The sequence below is a fragment of the Argiope bruennichi genome, chromosome 8 (genome assembly GCF_947563725.1).
Source record: "Argiope bruennichi chromosome 8, qqArgBrue1.1, whole genome shotgun sequence".
Classification (NCBI taxonomy): Eukaryota; Metazoa; Arthropoda; class Arachnida; order Araneae; family Araneidae; genus Argiope; species Argiope bruennichi.
In genome coordinates, this window is record NC_079158.1 from 34413200 (window position 1) to 34432411 (window position 19212).

The 19212-nt window shown below is 28.0% G+C and overlaps 1 protein-coding gene across 2 annotated transcripts in view; it reads left to right on the forward strand.

The window, feature by feature from the left end:
• The window catches only part of LOC129981538 (cell adhesion molecule Dscam2-like), an 833489-nt gene that overhangs the window by 572237 nt on the left and 242040 nt on the right, over positions 1–19212 (forward strand). For both annotated transcript variants that reach the window (XM_056092410.1, XM_056092411.1), the window contains exon 5: positions 15480–15597. In XM_056092410.1, the coding sequence (XP_055948385.1) occupies positions 15480–15597 (118 nt within the window). The remainder of the gene's footprint in view (positions 1–15479; positions 15598–19212) is intronic.

Genomic DNA, 19212 nt, shown 5'->3' on the forward strand with positions numbered 1-19212 from the left:
TGGCTGCAAATGTCTTATCAGTACTGGGAAACGGGGAATGTTACAGTCTCTACATTAGCATGGACATAAACCCGATAACTCTAAAACAGAATAACTTGCATAAATAAAATTTGGTATGTCATCTTGTTAATAAAATTATAGATGTGTGAAATTTTTATTTCAATCTTTGAAAAAAAAAAACGGCACATAAAATGCATATTCGGTTATTATTTTTATTGTTATATTACAGAGAACAAAACGTTCATTCGCGAGATTATGAAAAGAAGCATTCGTAATATTTGCAGTTTTGCCGAAGATTCACAATTATTATGTGAAAAGGGTCAACATTTTTCATAGGAAATATACGAGAAAGGTTCTGAGAGACAATTCTTACTGGATTATAAATACTATCGTCTTTAATAATAACTTGTTCGTTCATGATCATAAGCATGGTTAGGTATAATTCCTTTGAAAAGAAAAGTGGAACAATTTCAATAATTTAAAATGAATATGCGGTCTAATTCAGTAATATATTTCAATTTATATTAAAATATTTCGAAAATATAATAATTTCAAGTGATAAACTAAGAAGTGAAAGCTGAATGCCCAAGAACGGAAAAAAAAAGAGAAAAAAAATCTTGTAAATAAATCCAACTATCAGTAATTCAAAATAAATGATTTCCTTTTTACAAAAAAAAAAAAAAAAAAAAAATCTAAATTTGTTTATTTAAATGGCCACAGATCTTCATATTATGAATAGAAAAAAAATCATGCGTTTTTCCCAATCAACAATGCGCAAAAATATACAGGAATATAAAGCTTGCTCTCTTTCAGTTCAGGAATGTCAGATAAACAACATTTTATTGCATTCGTGCTGGCTTGTTTCCTTCTAACCGATAATTTTTAGAGCAGAAAGACGAACTCCACATTGCCGTTTGAAGCTATTGCTTTTCCTTGAGAAATTGCCTTTTTTTTTCTGAAAATGTAATTCCGTTTTTCTTCCTTTTGAATTCGGATGTTTCTTCTAAATTTATGGAAATTATGCAGAGCGCTTCCAATGACATGAATATTTTCTCTGAGTTCTGATTTATACCCTTGTTTGTGTCTCCAAAATAATATTCTTTGAGTTTTCCTAAAATATATCGCTTCTTTTTTCGAGAAAATGTTTTAGAACGCGATGTATTAGTGATATATTACAGCTATCCTTTTGAATTATTTCTTCCTTGGATAATTTGAAAAAGGTTTGTGTGTTGTTCACGACGACAAGAGCAATAGTTATCACAGTGCCTGCATAATAATGCATTATAAATGGCGAATTATTCCTTGTGCATATTTTTCTCTTATACATGCATTTTTATATCTTTTATTAAGTGTAAACACACTGATTAAAGTATTATAATTTTCAAAACAAGTTGCACATGCAGGATTAGAAAAATCTTTTCTTCTTAAACGTCCCCAAGACCGATATATTATTCCGATGTATATAATTCCCCATATTTGTGGAATTATATACATCAACAAATAGGATAACTCAAAAACACATTATGCTATATATATGTAATTCGGTATAAACTCTTACAACAGAAATGGGATCGGATTTTGAACAAATTGCATTCGAAAGGGTTTATAAGTACATACGAAAGCGATAACTGTAAATCTCAACGAGCTAATTGCAAAAAAATTTGGTTCACGTTTTTATTATCGAAATTTCATATTCGTATCAAAATGGTCAACTTTCTGTGTTGAGTTTGAAATGTGTGTCCATCTCCTTGTAATCCCCCCGGTGGGCAGCTAGAAATGAAGATGAGATGCTTCCGGCAAGATAGTTGCATCTCGCCACCCTGGAGGGTACATGAAAAAGTGGGGGTCTGGCTCCTCCCATCGATGATGGGACGTACTTCCTTTGGGAAGGGTTGTACCGTGATCGGTGATGGCCCTTAGAACTCAACCACAGTTCCCACTAGTGTTGCTGTTGTGGTGGTCCTGTCATTCAGTATTTATTATCCGTGTGCCTTCGGGCGGGTCGGAGAATCAGTGATATGACTTACATATCCTCGTAATTTAATACATACTTTAAAATGTATTAAACAAAGTAACAAGGTGATATCTCAAATATCTGAATTTATAGAAAGGTAGGTTCTAGTGATCAATAATTTTCTTGCAGCTATCAACTATGATGGAAAGGCTGGGAAATCAAAAGCTTCCGGAAAAACTGAGAATCGCAAGAATTTAGCCTCTCTTAATCATTGTATCGATTAATCTCGTTTTCATCTTCGATTTTCGATATTGTGTCTGCTATTGAGTGAGTTATCGGTAACCACCAGATAATATAATTTATGAAACTCAATCCAATATCGTTTAACCCTTTCTAGGCCGTGGGAAGTATGCTTCACACCAAATTTATCAATCTTTGTATGAAATTATGTAGGTTGGCATAAGTTCGGACAAATGTTTTTAGTAAGTCAGAATTTTAGATGCTTCAGTTCTTTATCTTACACAAAATGATGTGCCTTGATTGGTTACTTAATTATAAATTAACCAAATTAAATTTATCTAATAAGCTAAATGAATCCCTTTTCTTATTCTAATTTCAATTCTAAAAATATTTTAACATAATATGACTAGAAAAAAATGGGCCTTTAAAGGGTTAATGAACTTTATTTATAGAATCGATTTATCCATCGAAATCTATACTTCAGATACTATACTCTCTCTCTCTCTCTCTGTATATATATATATATATATATATATATATATATATATATATATATATACTATAACATATAAAAGGAAATGTTTGTGTGTCTGTCTGTATGTGTTTCGGCAATGTCCAAATAAATCTATCACACTTACAGCCATTATGCTTAGTGAATATATAGTCGTAATATTGAATCAATGTAACTCGATACCCAAACTTTAAAATTCAATGCAAAATAATATTTTATTTAATGTTTCGTATTATTTTAGATGACTTTAAGCACGAATTTCTCTGTAGTATGAATTCTTTTGATTATAGAAAAAAAGATATTAGCACAATCGATAAGAACAAATAATTATCGATCTAAAGAAAATTGTCTTGGACGTCCGATATAGTTTATTGAATTTCAATTTTTTTGTAAATATTAGTCACTTTTCCACACTTATTTTTCAAATTTTATAGCATAAAACTGATATTTCTGCATCTGACATATTACTTCCATTATTTTCAATTTTTTTGAGGTGATTATTTGAACTTTTATTCTTAATTTAAAATCACAAGAATCAAAATATCATCAGTTTGAATTTTTTTTAATTATTTCCCTGATGAATGATGTTTTTTTTTTCGCTGATCCATTTACTGAAGAAAGAAAATTCCACCCTCAAAAATCATTTGACATACGGCTAAATCAGAAGATAGGAAACCAAGAATCATGAAAATTTATTTAAAAAGATAAACGTTGATGTGGAAACAAAATCCTTCCAAATTTGTTAATCGCCGTTTGGCAACAACTCGAAGTTTTTCATTACTTATATGTGTTAATCGGTGGAATGTCTCGGATAATATTCTATTCATTTTCAAGTAAAAATTGAATTTAAAACCTAAATACATTGAAGTGTTATAACAGAATTTAGCACCAACCAAAGGTATACTTATAATGAACAAATTACAATGACACTTGAAAGTTAAATTTTTCTGAAAATAGCGACTTGCATTTTATATCACTCGTATTACTCAGGAGAAAAGGTGGTAACATTAGTGTGAGTCATGAGCATTGTTGCAAAACAATGAATTCCTAAATTGAGAAAATGATAGTTTGGGAATTGAATTGATGTTTTCCTGCTTAGAAAATGTGACGTAAAAGTAAATGTTTTTCTTTCAAATTCTCTGAACATTGGATAGTGTTAAGAGATCTGAGATTACTAAAGATGAAACCAGAGGTCATGAGTTTTCATAATAAATTAAAATTTTTGAAATAGATCCAGTGGTTAGAGTTAGTAATTTCTGTCTCGAGTATTTTCAGCTGTTGATTTCTCTAATGTTGATTTGATCACGAAAACATCATGCGAGGATTTGAAAGCTCATAAAATAGGTTAATCGCGATGAGTTTTTAACCCTGTGACTACGTAATTTTTTTAAAATCACTATTTAGATGCGATGTTAGCAAATAAGCTCAAATATTTCTCAAACAAAGCTAATTGATACTATATATTTCACGATAATATTATGATATAATAAAAATAAGTAATTGTAAAAATAAAAACACTAGACTGATAAAAATTCAGGATGCAATAGAAAATGGACTAATTGCTAACCCGCGGAAATCGTGGGGTAAGTATTTGGAGGGCTAAGGAAATTTAAAAAGCTAAATATGCATTACCTTGTGTCAATTCTATTCGTTATAAGAATTTTCTGGTTCTAATAACAATAAATGAGTTAGCCGAATTATTTTATGTAGTCCATTTATCACCATTTTATATAGTCCAAACATATATATAATATACACTGATATAATGATCTCTTTGGCTTAGAACCGAAGTTTTCCCTACCAGCGCCATCCACTGTATTCTCAGCTCAAACGAAATTAGAAAAGGAAATATCAATGGGGATACATTTTATTTTACTTATATCTATCTCCAAATAAAAGAAATCTACCTTTGCCTTTCCAACCCAATGAGAAAAATTTTGCTTAATGGTGGATTTATTCAATATTACGTGCTTCCTTTCTAACTGACGTTAATATTTTCAGTTCATAAAAGAATTTGGCGCATAAAATTGCTTCACCCTAAAAAGTAGTTGATAGAGAGAAAAGTTTAAAATGCATTGTGTTTCTCGAAACAAAATAATGAGAGCTGATTATAATTTAGAATACGAAAAATGCGATACTTCTAAAGACGGTGAGAAATTCCCACTTTTAACACAAAAGCTTTCACAAGGATTATATGAGAAGCGGCAAATATTTATTATCTTATGTTTCGTAACTGACATCCCCGAAGTTTTCCTGGAGCAAAGAGCGTTTCCCAGGGGATGTGCATCCGTTCGCATAAAATAACGAACTCTTTGAAGAATTATCTGGTCATAGCTTGGGAAAGGAATTGATTGTTCTACATTTTGATTTTGTAAGGTTCTTTTGATTGTAATTTGTTAAGGCTGGAGATGTATTGTGGATGAAAGCGCAACCCATGTTACTCTAAGAATCTTTTGTATTTTTCGAAAATGGTATAGAAGTTAAAATGTAGTTGTTTTTAAGGATGGAAATAATACGGTGCGACAATTATTTTGTCAAGATATCTTGATATTTTTCTTTATTGCTTATTGTTTTTTACTTTCTCGCAAGTGAAAATTTACAAAGAATACATTATACTTACAGTACTCTATTAAAATATTTGATTAAAAATAATTACCTTTATAAATGCTTAATGATATTGTTTCTACTTTTTCTTTAAGTACCCTATTTCCTGCTGTACTTGCAGACTATTTTCTTAATTTTTTTGATTGCGCAATGATCAGAAGTCAAGTTTATGTTATTCACGGCTATATTGTATTCAAATATTTAAATACAATTGGATACATCTGGATTATAATTAATCAATATCAGGTTTCTAAATTACAATAACTTTACCAAAGAACATAAGAGCCTTTTAAGAGTACTCATTTATTCATTAGACAGACTAGATTCACCCATATTCACTTGTTGCTAGGTGAACAACCATTATTGTATTCCCAATATCATAGTCAAATGTATGCCCAACATTTGTTGTCATATTGCCCAAATTTCAAAGCCCATCGTTTACAGTTATTTCAAAAGTCTTATACTACATTATCTTTCTTGCTTGATAAGATCCTAATGTCCAACTCTTTGCATTTTTAAAGTCCATAAAATTGTTGATTAAAATGCCTTGATTACATTTTAGTGTTTCTCCTCATATTCCCTTCGACGACTGTTTTCAAATGATATAACTTTACTTATTGTTTGTGCAGCATGGTCAACAACATGGTTCTTGAGCCAGAAAAACCCAAATAAAGAAATGCCATTTATGTGAATTTCTATAAATGCCAATACATTTGGAGAACTGATAAAACTATACATTCATTTCAATATCTTAGTTTGCTAAATTATATGTCTACCTTAAACCGTAATTGGCAACTACAACAGCAAATTAATTAAATTTCATCAATCTAGCTCAAATCCTTTTTGAGTTATCAGAGAGAAAAATTGAATTTTTCAGGCACAGGTAGATCTGAAATTCGGAATCTTGTCTAATCTTGAGTTCGGATATTTTGATGATTATAATGCTTTTGCATACTTCGAATACCAGCGCAAAGATTTGGAAAATTAATTCAAAACAACACAGTATATTAATAATTTGACTTCATTCGCTTGATTTTATATTATTAAAAAATGTTACTCTGTTATAGCAATCATACACATGCAGATTAGAAACTGTATCATATTTTGTTCTGAAACACTCATGTTTAAAAAGAGTGATTAAAAGCGATAATCTGTATTTACTTATATACTTAGTTTTTACTTAATTTATAAATTGTATTTAATATTAAGTAAATTTGTTAGTTTTTACTTAATTTATAAATTGTATTTAATATTAAGTAAATTTGTTAGGTTTTATTTAATTGATAAATTGTATTTAATATTAAATTTGTAAGTTTTTACTTAATTGATACATTGTATTTAATATCTACTTAGTTTTTACTTAATTGATAAATTGTATTTAATATATACTTAGTTTTTACTTAGTTCAAAAATTGTATTTAATATATATATATAGAGAGAGAGTTTTGAATGTTAGTTAACGATAAAATTATACGGAAGTAAAATTGATATCCCTAATATCTTAATTTTAAAAATATGCAAAAATGTTTTCAGGTTTTGTGTAATTTTTAACTTAAAATCTAGTTTTAATTTTATAAAATCCTTTTTTAATCAGTACTTATTAGCAAAGAAATAATTTCAATACAAATTTGGTGTTTTAGAATAAAAGATTATGCTTTGTTTCTCAGTTTGCAGACAGTAACCTAATTATTATAGGTCTCCTGTTAAAAATTTTATCCTATTTAATCATTTATGTGCGATAGAAAGATTATAAATAATAAAAAAAATATAAATACACATAATAACAATACAAATTTCAAATTAAATAATATACCTTATCTGTGATCAGCTTGATAGACATTTAAACCAACTTTTTTGCTACTAAAACAGAACATTTCACATCAAAACTTTGTGACTTCATTCAACTGTAATTCAAATTCTTCCAGATAGAAAGGATAAAACAAATAAATGAAGGAAACTCAATCTTTGAAAATTACAATATATAATTTAATCGCATTGTTGTCCAGAATAAGGTAATTTCGTATCTAACATTCCTTGTTATCATTGCATAAATATTCATTTCTAATGAAATTTACATATTATTTACTCGTTAATTGTAGATAAGGAAATGTATTGAGGAAATGGAGAATATAAAATCGTATTTCATCGAATTTTCAGCTGAGAGATTTCAAAATTGGATTAATATTTCATTTTTATGATGCCATTAAAATACAGTTGCATCTTCTCAAATGCGAACGAAAATTGTACATTAAATTCAATAACTGTATTTGTATTTCAGTATTTTCTGATATGAATAAATCAGTTTAAAGAGTACCTTTAATACCCTCTTGTGTTTATCAGATATATTATTGTGAAAATAATTATATGGATAACAATTTTCGACATCATTTGATCCATTTTTAAAAGAGTTCGTTCGAACAATCACATAGTATTAAAATTTTGATTTATCGAATTTCATAATGTATCATCATTAAATGCAAGATTCTAATGCACTGTTTGTTTTAACTGTGAAAAATTTAAGAAATTTTCAATGGATTTTCCAAATATTTTGAATATGGCATTACTGAATGGTTACTACAAAATTGTGCCAGAAAAATAATTTCCTGAAGGTATATAATTTATAAGATAAATAATATGCACATGTTTATAGTAAAATTATTAGATATTTTATAGTACTAGTAATTCCATGAAGCTAAATATTTATAATAATATGTATATTGATAGTGATATTATTATATCCTTTATAGTGTTAGCGAATATTCAAGGCGGGAATATTGTAGTGAATATTCAATTTATTTAAAAATTGTTATTGATAAAATTTAAAAAAAATAAGCATTACATTTTACAGTCCATAAAGAGTTTGTAGCTGCTTAAAAATTAAAAACCATGCTTTTTTTAACATAATTCCTTCCTTAACCCCATATTTATCTTTTCAAACGTTTGAATCGCAAAATTGAAAAACATTTTAAATATGTCATTCAATATTTAGGTTTTAAAAAATAGAGATTAAAGTATGAATTTTAAAAGAAAATAATACAATTTTAAACTTGATTTTATAAGATCTTGTGATTTTAAGTGACAATTCTCAGTTTTTAATTTATCTTTCCGGTTATAGGAGGGTATAACACACTTCAATTCACTAATGTTAAATATAATTCCTGTTTTCTTCCCTTAAAATAGAAGCCTGCAAATTTCTTTTTACACTTCGAAGTGCCACACACTTCGAAAGTTTGAGATGATAACTTTAAAATCTTTGTATTTGCTATTTAAAAAATATGTTTATTCCATCTTTGAAGTCGCATAAAAAAATATGGCCCAACCATCAACAACAGTAAATAATCTCCGTAATTTCAATCAGTGTTTCCTGTATTTAGATGTTAAACAATATAAAACATTAACCTAATGTTATCTTATTCTCAACTTGGAAAATGTACGACTTCGATGGGTTTTTTTCACCAAATAAATATTCTAAATTATCGCATCTCTTAGCTTTTTTTTTTCGGTGAAATCAATTTCAAAGTTTTTAAAATATGAGCAGAATTTTTCTAAATTTTGATTTCAACATCAACCTATATATTTCATGAACTTATAAAAGCCATCATTATCATATAATTATCAACCATATATTAGAGTTTCTTCTCAATTTCAAGTGCCCATTTATAAAACAATTTAATTTCTGTGATGTTTAGTCTCAACAGCACTTATATTTATTGCTCACAAAATACAATTTTTACAAACTTTCCTTCAATATTTTCCTTTGGAAAGTTTCCAATTCTACGAACAACAAACTTCAGTCCCCTTTCTTAATTAAATCAAAAATGGTATGAGTTTATACCCCACATCTTTGATGTGATTCATTTTTAAGGAAAAAAAAACTATCGTCTTCAGAACATGCATTTGCCCTAATTAGGCTAAAGACAAGCACACCAACGGCAGAAGAACAAGAAAAAAAATTAATCTTTCAAATAAAAGAAGTCTGACAAGTCTGTCTTTTGTAAATAGCGGTCTCTTAACGACACAGCGACAAAAGTCTGAATACAATATGGCACGCAGCCTAATCCAGAAGCAGAAGCTCTTCTTTTAGCAAATGTCTTTTGCTGCAACGTCATGATGACGTAGTTCTTGGTCTTTTTAGGTCACGCAGACTAAAACTATCTTAAAGCCCAACTCTTAATTCACTTAGAAAAGTCCAAAACGCTCTCCCACTCTATCTCCAAGTTTTGGCACGAAAGCCGAGAGGGAGAGTCACAAGGGTGAATGTCAAATTCACAGCTGCACAGTAACTCACATGTTTATGATACATTCAAGCCCGAGATTTATGTTAGAAGCTTCAAAACAAAGACATCCTATTTCACTCCATGTTGCTTTTCGGGCATTTTGATAGATTGAGGCAGGGAAAAATGGACGCAGCCTCGGCCGCATTGATTCCATTTTTCTAAATAAAGTTTTCTGTTCTAAAAGATGAAATATGAAAGTCTTTTCACTTTTTTTTTACTTAGAAGGTTAGGGGAATATCATTTATAATGTACTTACTTTTGTCTAACAAAATCGACTGTTGTTTCATTCCAATATATTGAAATTTATTCAAAATTTGTAATATCTCTCGCTCGTTCTTGTTGCAGAAAATAAGTGTATTTCGGGGTTCGAAGTGCTTGTCAAAATGTGATTAATGGTGATGTTTTCTTTTTAAGAATCAATACAAAAAAATTCGTAACATTTTTCAAATTTTTCTGTTTCTGAGACAAGAAATTGTAATACATGTTCTGAATTCATTTGAAAAATGGAATTTTTTTCATTGGATTTGTATTCCTATTCGTCTTGTAGTGTAAAGCATTGCGGAATTTTAATGTAACCAATTGCATTTGTCAAACTGCATTAATTTTAATCCTACAGACAGAAAATCGATTTGGATAAATGGGGTACTTTTGTGAAAATTCATATTTTCTTGCTCACCTGCGAGATTATGATCATTTCATAGATTTATTTTTTTATTGTAATTCAATATGCTACGGTTTCACAAACCTTACGTCGGGACCCACTAATGGATTTCGGAAAGATCTTGAATCTTTTCACCATTTGCCAGAATTTAATAAAATCTTAAAATCATCTTCGAGCCGCAGAATACAAATACTTTGAAATAAATATATATTTTCTTAAAAATATTTATTTCAAAGTGTACTCAATATTAATATTTTGAAATAAATATTTTTTTCTTCAAAATATATTATTTTTTTCTACAAAAAAAAAAATCTTCCATAAAGAAAATATGTTGTTCAACTCTGAAAAAACCGGCCAAGGATGAAATATGTCGCTATAGATTCAATTTCTAAAAAGAATATATCCTAAATAGACAAAAAGAATCAAATTTAACTTCTACTTAATTGTATATGTTTTCTTGGAGCCTTTAAAAGATTTATAAAGAAATAAATATCAGCTTAGTAGTAGTTACATGACTATACTATCTTCTCTTTTGATACAACAGATAGTGTTACCATTTGTTGGTAATACCAATGTATATTTCCATGATCTTTGCAACATCAAGGTATATTTCCCAAGATCCTTCTTCGGGATCATTGTTAAATTGTATTCTAAGTTAGTGCGTTCTTGTTTTTTTTTTTTTTTTTTAATGAATTGCGGAACCTAGAAAATAATTAAATAACCATTCATGAAACTCGTCTATTATTTCATCCACCTCATAATAAGAGTCTCGACCCTCTACAAGCTAAATTATATTTCACAGATGTATATTTTTAAAGAAACATTTCTTAGTTTTCCAAATAGATCGCATTTTTTACCTTACAAATAAACAAATGAATCGGATTGTGTGTCACTGTATTGATAACAGATAAGTGTGTCAAATATATTATGAAAATAGGATAATTCGAAATTATTAACTTCTTAAACGAATTGCTGATTAAATCTCTATAAAAGATCATGTACTTCTTTTCAAATTAATTCTAAACAAGCAACACATATATATTTTTAAAAAACTCATTGTGGCAATTTAATTTATCACAAAATAAAATAAATCATTATGGTTTAAAGTATACTGATATAAATTTTTTTTTACTCAATGTAGAAATATTAAAAATTATCAAACTATTTTTGAAACTGCATTTCAATTTAAAGTGGTAAATTCTAAGGCAGTTCTGTAAAGGCGAAAAGAATTCTGTTTTTTCATTAGTTTGGATTTAGTACTCGACCTGAAGTTGTTACTTCTTGTTTTTCTAATTATTTTTGCTTGCATACGAAAAATTATAATTGAACTTGGAAACATTTTTTTTAACTTTAGAGACAAAAAAAATTATCTAATGAGAGTTTGATGAAAATCTAAGTTCTTAGATTTCTAATTATTTTCGCTAGTAAAAAAGTAAATTAAGACGAAGACGCTTTTTGTTTGCTTTGTGGAATCTTTTCGATTGCGGCTCTGTGATTGTTGATATTTCCCGTATCAAGGAATATTTCTTTTTATCGTCTGAATTGAAAGAAATATATACTAGTTTAAATTCCATGGAGACTACTAACACAAAAGGGAAAATACCTTGTGGCTATGAAAATGATAGTTGACTTTTTTCCATGGCAATCTTTTTCTGTATATCTTTTATTTCAATCATTTCTTTTTATTTAAGTAATGCACATTTTTCTTTTTAAAATTTCAAATATTGTATTTCTTTAACTAAATGTAACATAAATATATAATTACTCAATTTTCATTTATTCTGTTGTTTCTTTTTTTCCCTCATACATGAAATATACAAAGAGAAAATATTGCAACTGTCAAAAAATTCGAATCATAGATTTAAGGAATACTCGCATTTCAGACCATAATTAGTCACAATTTTGACCCTCTCTCTGTCTTTAAAAATGGTAATTCAAAACCCTTTCCCACTAGGAGAATCAAATTTGATATGCGGTATTTGTTTTTATGTCAAATTTGTGTACGTTGACGAAAAATTTGAATTTATTGAAAGAGTAGATTTTAATGAACTTAGAAAAATCAGTTTTTTTTTAAATATTCACAATGGTTGAACAATTTTCTTTACAAAACCGTTTTTATTTTGCTTCAAAATAAGTTTTGGAGGAGTTACACTGATATTTATATTTGCATTTAGATAAACTTGAATGCTATTTTTCATCTTTAAATGCTATTTCCTCAAATTCTAATCTGTTCAAATTCTAATTCATTATTTCCTCAAATTCTAATTCATTATTTCCTCAAATTCTAATTCATTATTTCCTCAAATTCTAATTCATTATGTTGTACAGTTTCTAATGTATTGAATAAGTAATCTATTCATTAGAAATATTTTATAGTTGTTGTAAGTCTTCACAATGAAAAAAAAAATAAAAATATGTTATTCATCTATCGATTTAAAATATCCAATATTGAAAAAGCGGATAGCTTAATTTCTTAGTCCAAGAACTAGATAATTTGTCTAGTTCTTGGACTAAATGTCTTGGATGTAATGTCTAAATCATTTTTGCTTTGTACATCTTTATATTTGAAAAATATCTTTTTTTCCAATTTTTTTTAAAAAAACTTTTGACAATTAACTAGTATATTTTGAATGTATTTAGAATAGATATATTTTCATTATGAGTTTTGTATAGATGTATTTGGAATCTTTTTTTATGCAGAAATTCCAAAATATAAATATTTTAGAGAAAATTTAAAAAAAAAAAATCCATCTCGAACGTAGCCACATACCTTAAAAAAAATCTATTCAGAGCAACCTTTACTTTCCGACTGAAAAAGAAAATGATAATTGCATAGCTAGATGGCTAGAGAGATAAAATTTGGGGCATGAATTCAGAATCTAAAGCTTAGATCCTTGTTAAATTTTAAATTAAAAACTTCAAAAGAATGAGTATATGTCGGCCTGTATTGTCACTAATAGGGAAACGCGATAACTCAAAAAATATAATAACTTAAATAAATGAAATATGGAATTCTTTTTATTAAAATTCTAGTTTTGGGTCAAATTTTGTTCTAACCAATTAAAAAAAGGCATCCAAATTGAACGATCGAGTTGTCTTACAATACTACTGAACACAGTACTCCATAATTTTTCTGATAATATAAAATCTGAATATTCGTTTCATTTATAACCATGCTTTGGACTTCAGTTTTGAGACAGAAGGAAAAGAAATTAAACAGGAATTTCTAAGATTAATATCTTCTTTTAAATTATCGTTAGACGTAATTTTTTTTAAATTTTTATTTGCAATATCTATTTTGTAATACCAGTTTCTTCATTTTATGATTAAATAGAAGCGTATTGATCATCAAGGTTTTCATGAAAAAGAATTAATTATTTAAATGTTATGTTAATGGCAAAAATAAATATGTCCATTTGTGTATTTCATAAAGAAATTTAATAAATCTTTCTGTATATATATTTAATTAATATATGTGAATTAACGGAATTTTGAATGAAAAAGATTTCATTTCCTTCAACTTTATAAAAAACAATGCAATGTCTGTTATATTTCGTACCGTATGTCATATATATGCCTTCAAACTACTAAACTCCCTAATCACAGACATTATTTTATTATTTTGTATTTATTATTATTAATTTTCCTCCGAAGGGGAGGGAGGAATGAGGTGATATACTGATTTGGGGGCATTTCTCATATAGAACAACTTGTTCAGGTTTCCTAAACTTCTTGTCACAGTAATAATAAATGAGTACTTTAGGATCATAAAAATTTATACTCTAAGAAATTTAAATTGTATTAAATATTAAAAATGCTCGATTTTGTGTATTTTCTATAAAAATTACTCTATATATAATAAGCAAATTTTTTTTAAATTTTTAACTAAAAATTTAAGGCAAAAAATCAATTTACAAATTATATATATATAATATTACAATATATGTTGTATTTAAATTATTAATGATTTAAAAATTTAATTTTAATATAGTTTATAAAAATTATAAAAAATGAAAATTCTTCATTATTTTGAAGGAGTTTGCTTGAAGCTGCTAGCAGTATTTATTAACATCAAGTATAAAGTTTCTTGCATGTTCTGTATAATGAACTTGCTTTTTGCAGAAAACTACGCCTTTCATTCCTCAAATCAACATGCGCTCTTTTTATATTTTCCGTTTTTTCATTTCTATATGCTCCGAAATGAATTTGAATTTTGCATAAAATTATAAAAGAGAATCCCAAGAGAGTTGGAAAAATATAATCGATTGACTTTATAAGGATTATAATCTCTAAGGATTTTTAAAAAATTCGAAAATTTATGTCAAAGGATTGGGTATTTAAGACGTAAAAGATAAAATATTTAGTCGGATTGCTGCCTCTAGTTCTTAAAAGAAAAGAGATATTACTTTTCCGGTTTTTGGATTTTGAAGTAAAAAGTATTTTAAAAGCAAATTTTAAATTTGGTATCCTTTGTTTGCATTATAAGAATACATTCATCAGAATTGTAACGATTAAAAATGGCTATATATTTTTGTATTAGGGCTAGATGAAAAATTTTAAATAAAATACAAAAGAAACTTAAATGTCTGTTTACCTTTTATATTGCTCCTTGGTTAAGCGGGCAACATCCATGTGTAATCCATTTCACACCAAAGACTGTAACACAATTTTGCTGCCACTGATTGGCTTGGAATAGGCACTTGCATATATAAGGCTTGTCGATAACTAAATTTTATTATACTACTTTTTGCATATAAATTTCATTCAGATGTGTTGTGAAATCTATCTTAACGTTTTCTTTATATAATACACTGAATTAACGCAAAATTCACAGAGGAAACGCCTCCTTTGATAATGAAATCGACAATCAGATGAATGTTGCCACTGTAACTTTAAGAAGTCACATAGAGTAAATTAGCTAGTATACAAACAAAATTTGATTTTTCCATCTTTATTTCATTAACTTTTCTGTCATTGTTTACAAAGCAGTTGCTACAATTGTGTTGAATAATCATGTAATTAAATAATAGTCTTTACTAAATGTCCTTTCACCCATTTACTGTATCAATTAAAAGTTAATATTCATAAACAAGAAATAATTTTTTCCCCACATCCAGCGCAAAAGAATATCTTGGCGACTTCAAACTTATCGGAAAATAGAAGTTCCTTTATGACTCTGTTTAAATTTCTTTCTTATCAAAATCTCTAAGGAATCTTTCTTTTTTCTTCCAGATCCTCAAGGCACCCAGCCTCCGCGTTTGTCCGATACGAGAAGTTCCATTAATGTCCGTCAGGGGACGTCGGCAGAATTGACGTGCGTCGCCCAAGCGTATCCATTGCCCAACTACAAGTAAGTCAAACAAAACTTTTAATTGAAAAATGTCATGCGTCGTCGCCATAAAACGGTCTGATTGATGGCGATATTTTTTTGTCAAATATTGATTACAGTTATATCTTAAAAGTAGGCAATTTAAGAAAGAAAAATAATAGGTTTTATTTTTTAAGAGCGTTGAATATTAATCATTATCACTGGGAGGATGAAACAGCTTCCTCTGTAAATACTGGTAGAAGCTATCTTAATTCAGTTCAGAATCATTATTTGAATATCAAATAGAGATTTGAGGTTGTTGTAACATTATTTATAACATTTGAATACTTAAATTCTTTAAAAGATATTAATAAATAAAGAAAGTTCATCTTTAGTATTAACTAAAATATTATTACCAGATAGCTCTTTTCTGAGATTTTAATGAGACATTCTAGTTTTTTAAATGTAACTCAACAAAAATTTGAATGAAGAAAATTTTAAAACAATATACTTTTCAGTTGAAATGGCAACAATAATGTCTGAATAATTTTTCATTATAATAATATTAAATACAGACAAAACGCTGTTTTATATTTGTTCTATTTTTTAAATATTTCAGGCTAAAATTATTATTTTTTTAGTAAAGAATTTTAGTTTTTTCATTTGTTCTAGGTACATTATTTTCTTAATTAATCATTAAATTAATTAAAATTGTTCATTTTCCCCTTCATTTGTATCCAAATCATATTGCAATTTCTTTGTTTTTAATTAATATCGGAAATAATAGCCCAATGACACAAAATGGCGCCATAAGTTGAAAGGGTTAAATCTGATGCCCTTTAGTCGTGAAAATAATTTTGAGTTAAAAGGTGAATAACTTTAAATGTTTTACTTGAGAAACTTCTTTGACTTTATATTTATATTTATTCTTTTTAATTTGGTACTAAAATAAACCTTTGAACATCGTATCACAAATAAACAAATAATTCTTTTAAAAAATAATATAATTTTTCTCTTGTAACATGAAACCAATTAACTATCTAATAGAAACAAAGTACGATGGAATTATAACTGTAAATCTTTAATTCATTATATTGTTTTGTTGTTCAGATTTCAAAACTATTTCCAAATCTATCAAGATTAACTTGTTTCAAATCAATTATTAGCATAACGCCTGAATTATAGATCGCAATATAAGTGGGGTTAAAAAGAATCCTCGATATGGGAAATTTCGTAACGTTTATTATAAAACACATACTTAAAAAATCGTTTCGATATCTTGCTACGAATAACATATCTTGAAGCATCAAATTAGATGCCCAAACTTGATAACCAATTTATTTTCTCTAAAAGTTTCCTACAAATTTAGGCCTCCAATTAATACCACTCAATGTTTATATCAACGAAACATTAAGAACTTTGTTTTCTTAGCATTCTCCACAAATGAAGCTATGTAAGAGATTACTATCCTCAAACCCGTAGCGAAGCATATCTTTGTACTAAAGCATGTTCATTACAAATAAACCCTTAAGAATTACTTTAAAACGACGCAATAATGCCCTTTTACATTAAGGGAAGTGTGTGTTTATTCTCAAGAATGTAGGAATATACCCGAGGAGTAACGAGCGGTCTTCGCATTGGGGCTTAAGAAGAGATCCACTCCCTTTATACATACGGCGGAGATTCTTTTCAAAACATGTAAAGCTCGGTTTCTCGTGAAGTTAATAAGTTCCAAGCAGTTTTCCCACGTCTATGGAGAAGATGTGGTTTAGCCTTTGCCGTAATAGAGAAATATGTCTTGCTTCATGAATATATAATATGATACTAGCTTTTACGTTGAATTTTGGGGTTTAATAGCGGATGACTCGAATTCTGCGGCGACTTTTGCGAGGCTGCGAGGAATTTGCTAGGATCTTAAAAGCGTGGATTGTGTGTGACGGGATATTCCATTTTGCGGTCGAAATAAAAAGGTTGTTAGATGTTTCAGTGAAGCTATTTGTTGAATACATTACAAAGAGATTCAAAAAATTTTTTATAACGATTGATTTTTTCGTAGGTATGAAAAATTGAGATAATTGCTGGTGAAACTGTTTATAATAACATGAATGCTTAAATATCTATTTTTTCGCACGAATTCACTTGTCTATAAAGAGGAATCGGTTTAGAAGCTGTAGTAATAGAGAAATATGTCTTTTTCTTAAATGCATAGTTTTTTATGTTGTATATCAGGGATCAAAGTGGATAATTCGAATACTGCTGCGATTTTTCCGATGCTGTGAGGACTTTGTTAAGACATTAACCCTCCATCTTCTTACCACAAGATTTCTGCGGGTTGGCAGTCAGTCCATATTCTATTGCGTCCCTCGTTTTCCGCAATTTAGAGTCTTTATAGATTTTTATTATATCATATTATTGTTTTGTAACTATAGTATCAGTTCACTTTGTTTGAAAGTTATTTGAACTTATTTGCAAACATCGCATCTAAATATTGATTTTAAAAATTTAAGCAGTCAGAGGGTAAAAAATGTGAATTTATATATTATTGGAATCTTTCATTTTGTGATTCGAATAGAAAGGTTATATTTGGTGAGGTATTTTAACCAGAGATAATTAAAATTAGTGTTACTCTGCGACTAATCAATTACCATGTACACTACGAATAAAAAGCATATTTTTTCTTTCTTTATTTATTTCATACAATTTAGCAAAACTTATGATAAATAATATTTCAATAAAAAAGTGTAGAAAAGATGTAAAAATGAGCATTTTCAATTTTGACAGTTGTTAAAATTGATCTTGCCGGAAATATGTTATAATATATACATACATACTTGTTATAATATATCCAAAAATACATAGGCATTCTGATTCTCTTAGATAGAAAGAAAGAACGAATTTTGAGTTTGTTGGTATGTTCTCGAATCAGTGTTTTCATAAAAAAATCTATAGCATACTTGTAGAATGCTGGAAAAACGTACAGATACTCATAATATCTGATTATGGTATTAATACAAATATCTGCGCCATTTCACTAAACACTGGAAAACATCGATCGTCGATTGATAATGGGACAAATATCAAGATTAAAAACTGTAGTAAAAATTAAGTCTGTTTACTAAACTATCACCTTCAAATAACAAATTTTATTACTTATGAAAAGGCTGTGACTGAGGTGTTATTGTTGCAAACGAAATAATTTCAGTTCTCAAAGCCGACGAAATAGATAATTTTTATATGAATGTTTAATTATTTTGGATTAATGAAATCGTTTTTTCATTGGATTACACAAGAAATTGATTTTTCTAATACTTCTTGATAGTTTTATTCCGTTGATATGAAAATTTTTGATCATCTTTGTTTAAAAAAAAATATTTTTAATAGGTAAACAGCTTTTAATGTTCATTTTTTAAATTCTTTTTTTTTTTACAATCTTTTCTTTGTATCTATATTTTACAATCCCACAAAGTGAATTCTCAGAATTTTATAATTACACATGAGAGAAAACATATGGAAAAGCAAACTGAATTTTCAAGACAGACACATTTGATTATCTAAATAACAACTTTTAGAAAAATTCTAAAGAATTAAGAATGGGTAAAAAATAAAAAATAATAAAGTTTTGTTTTAAATTGACAGGAAGTGTTTTTCAAGTAAATG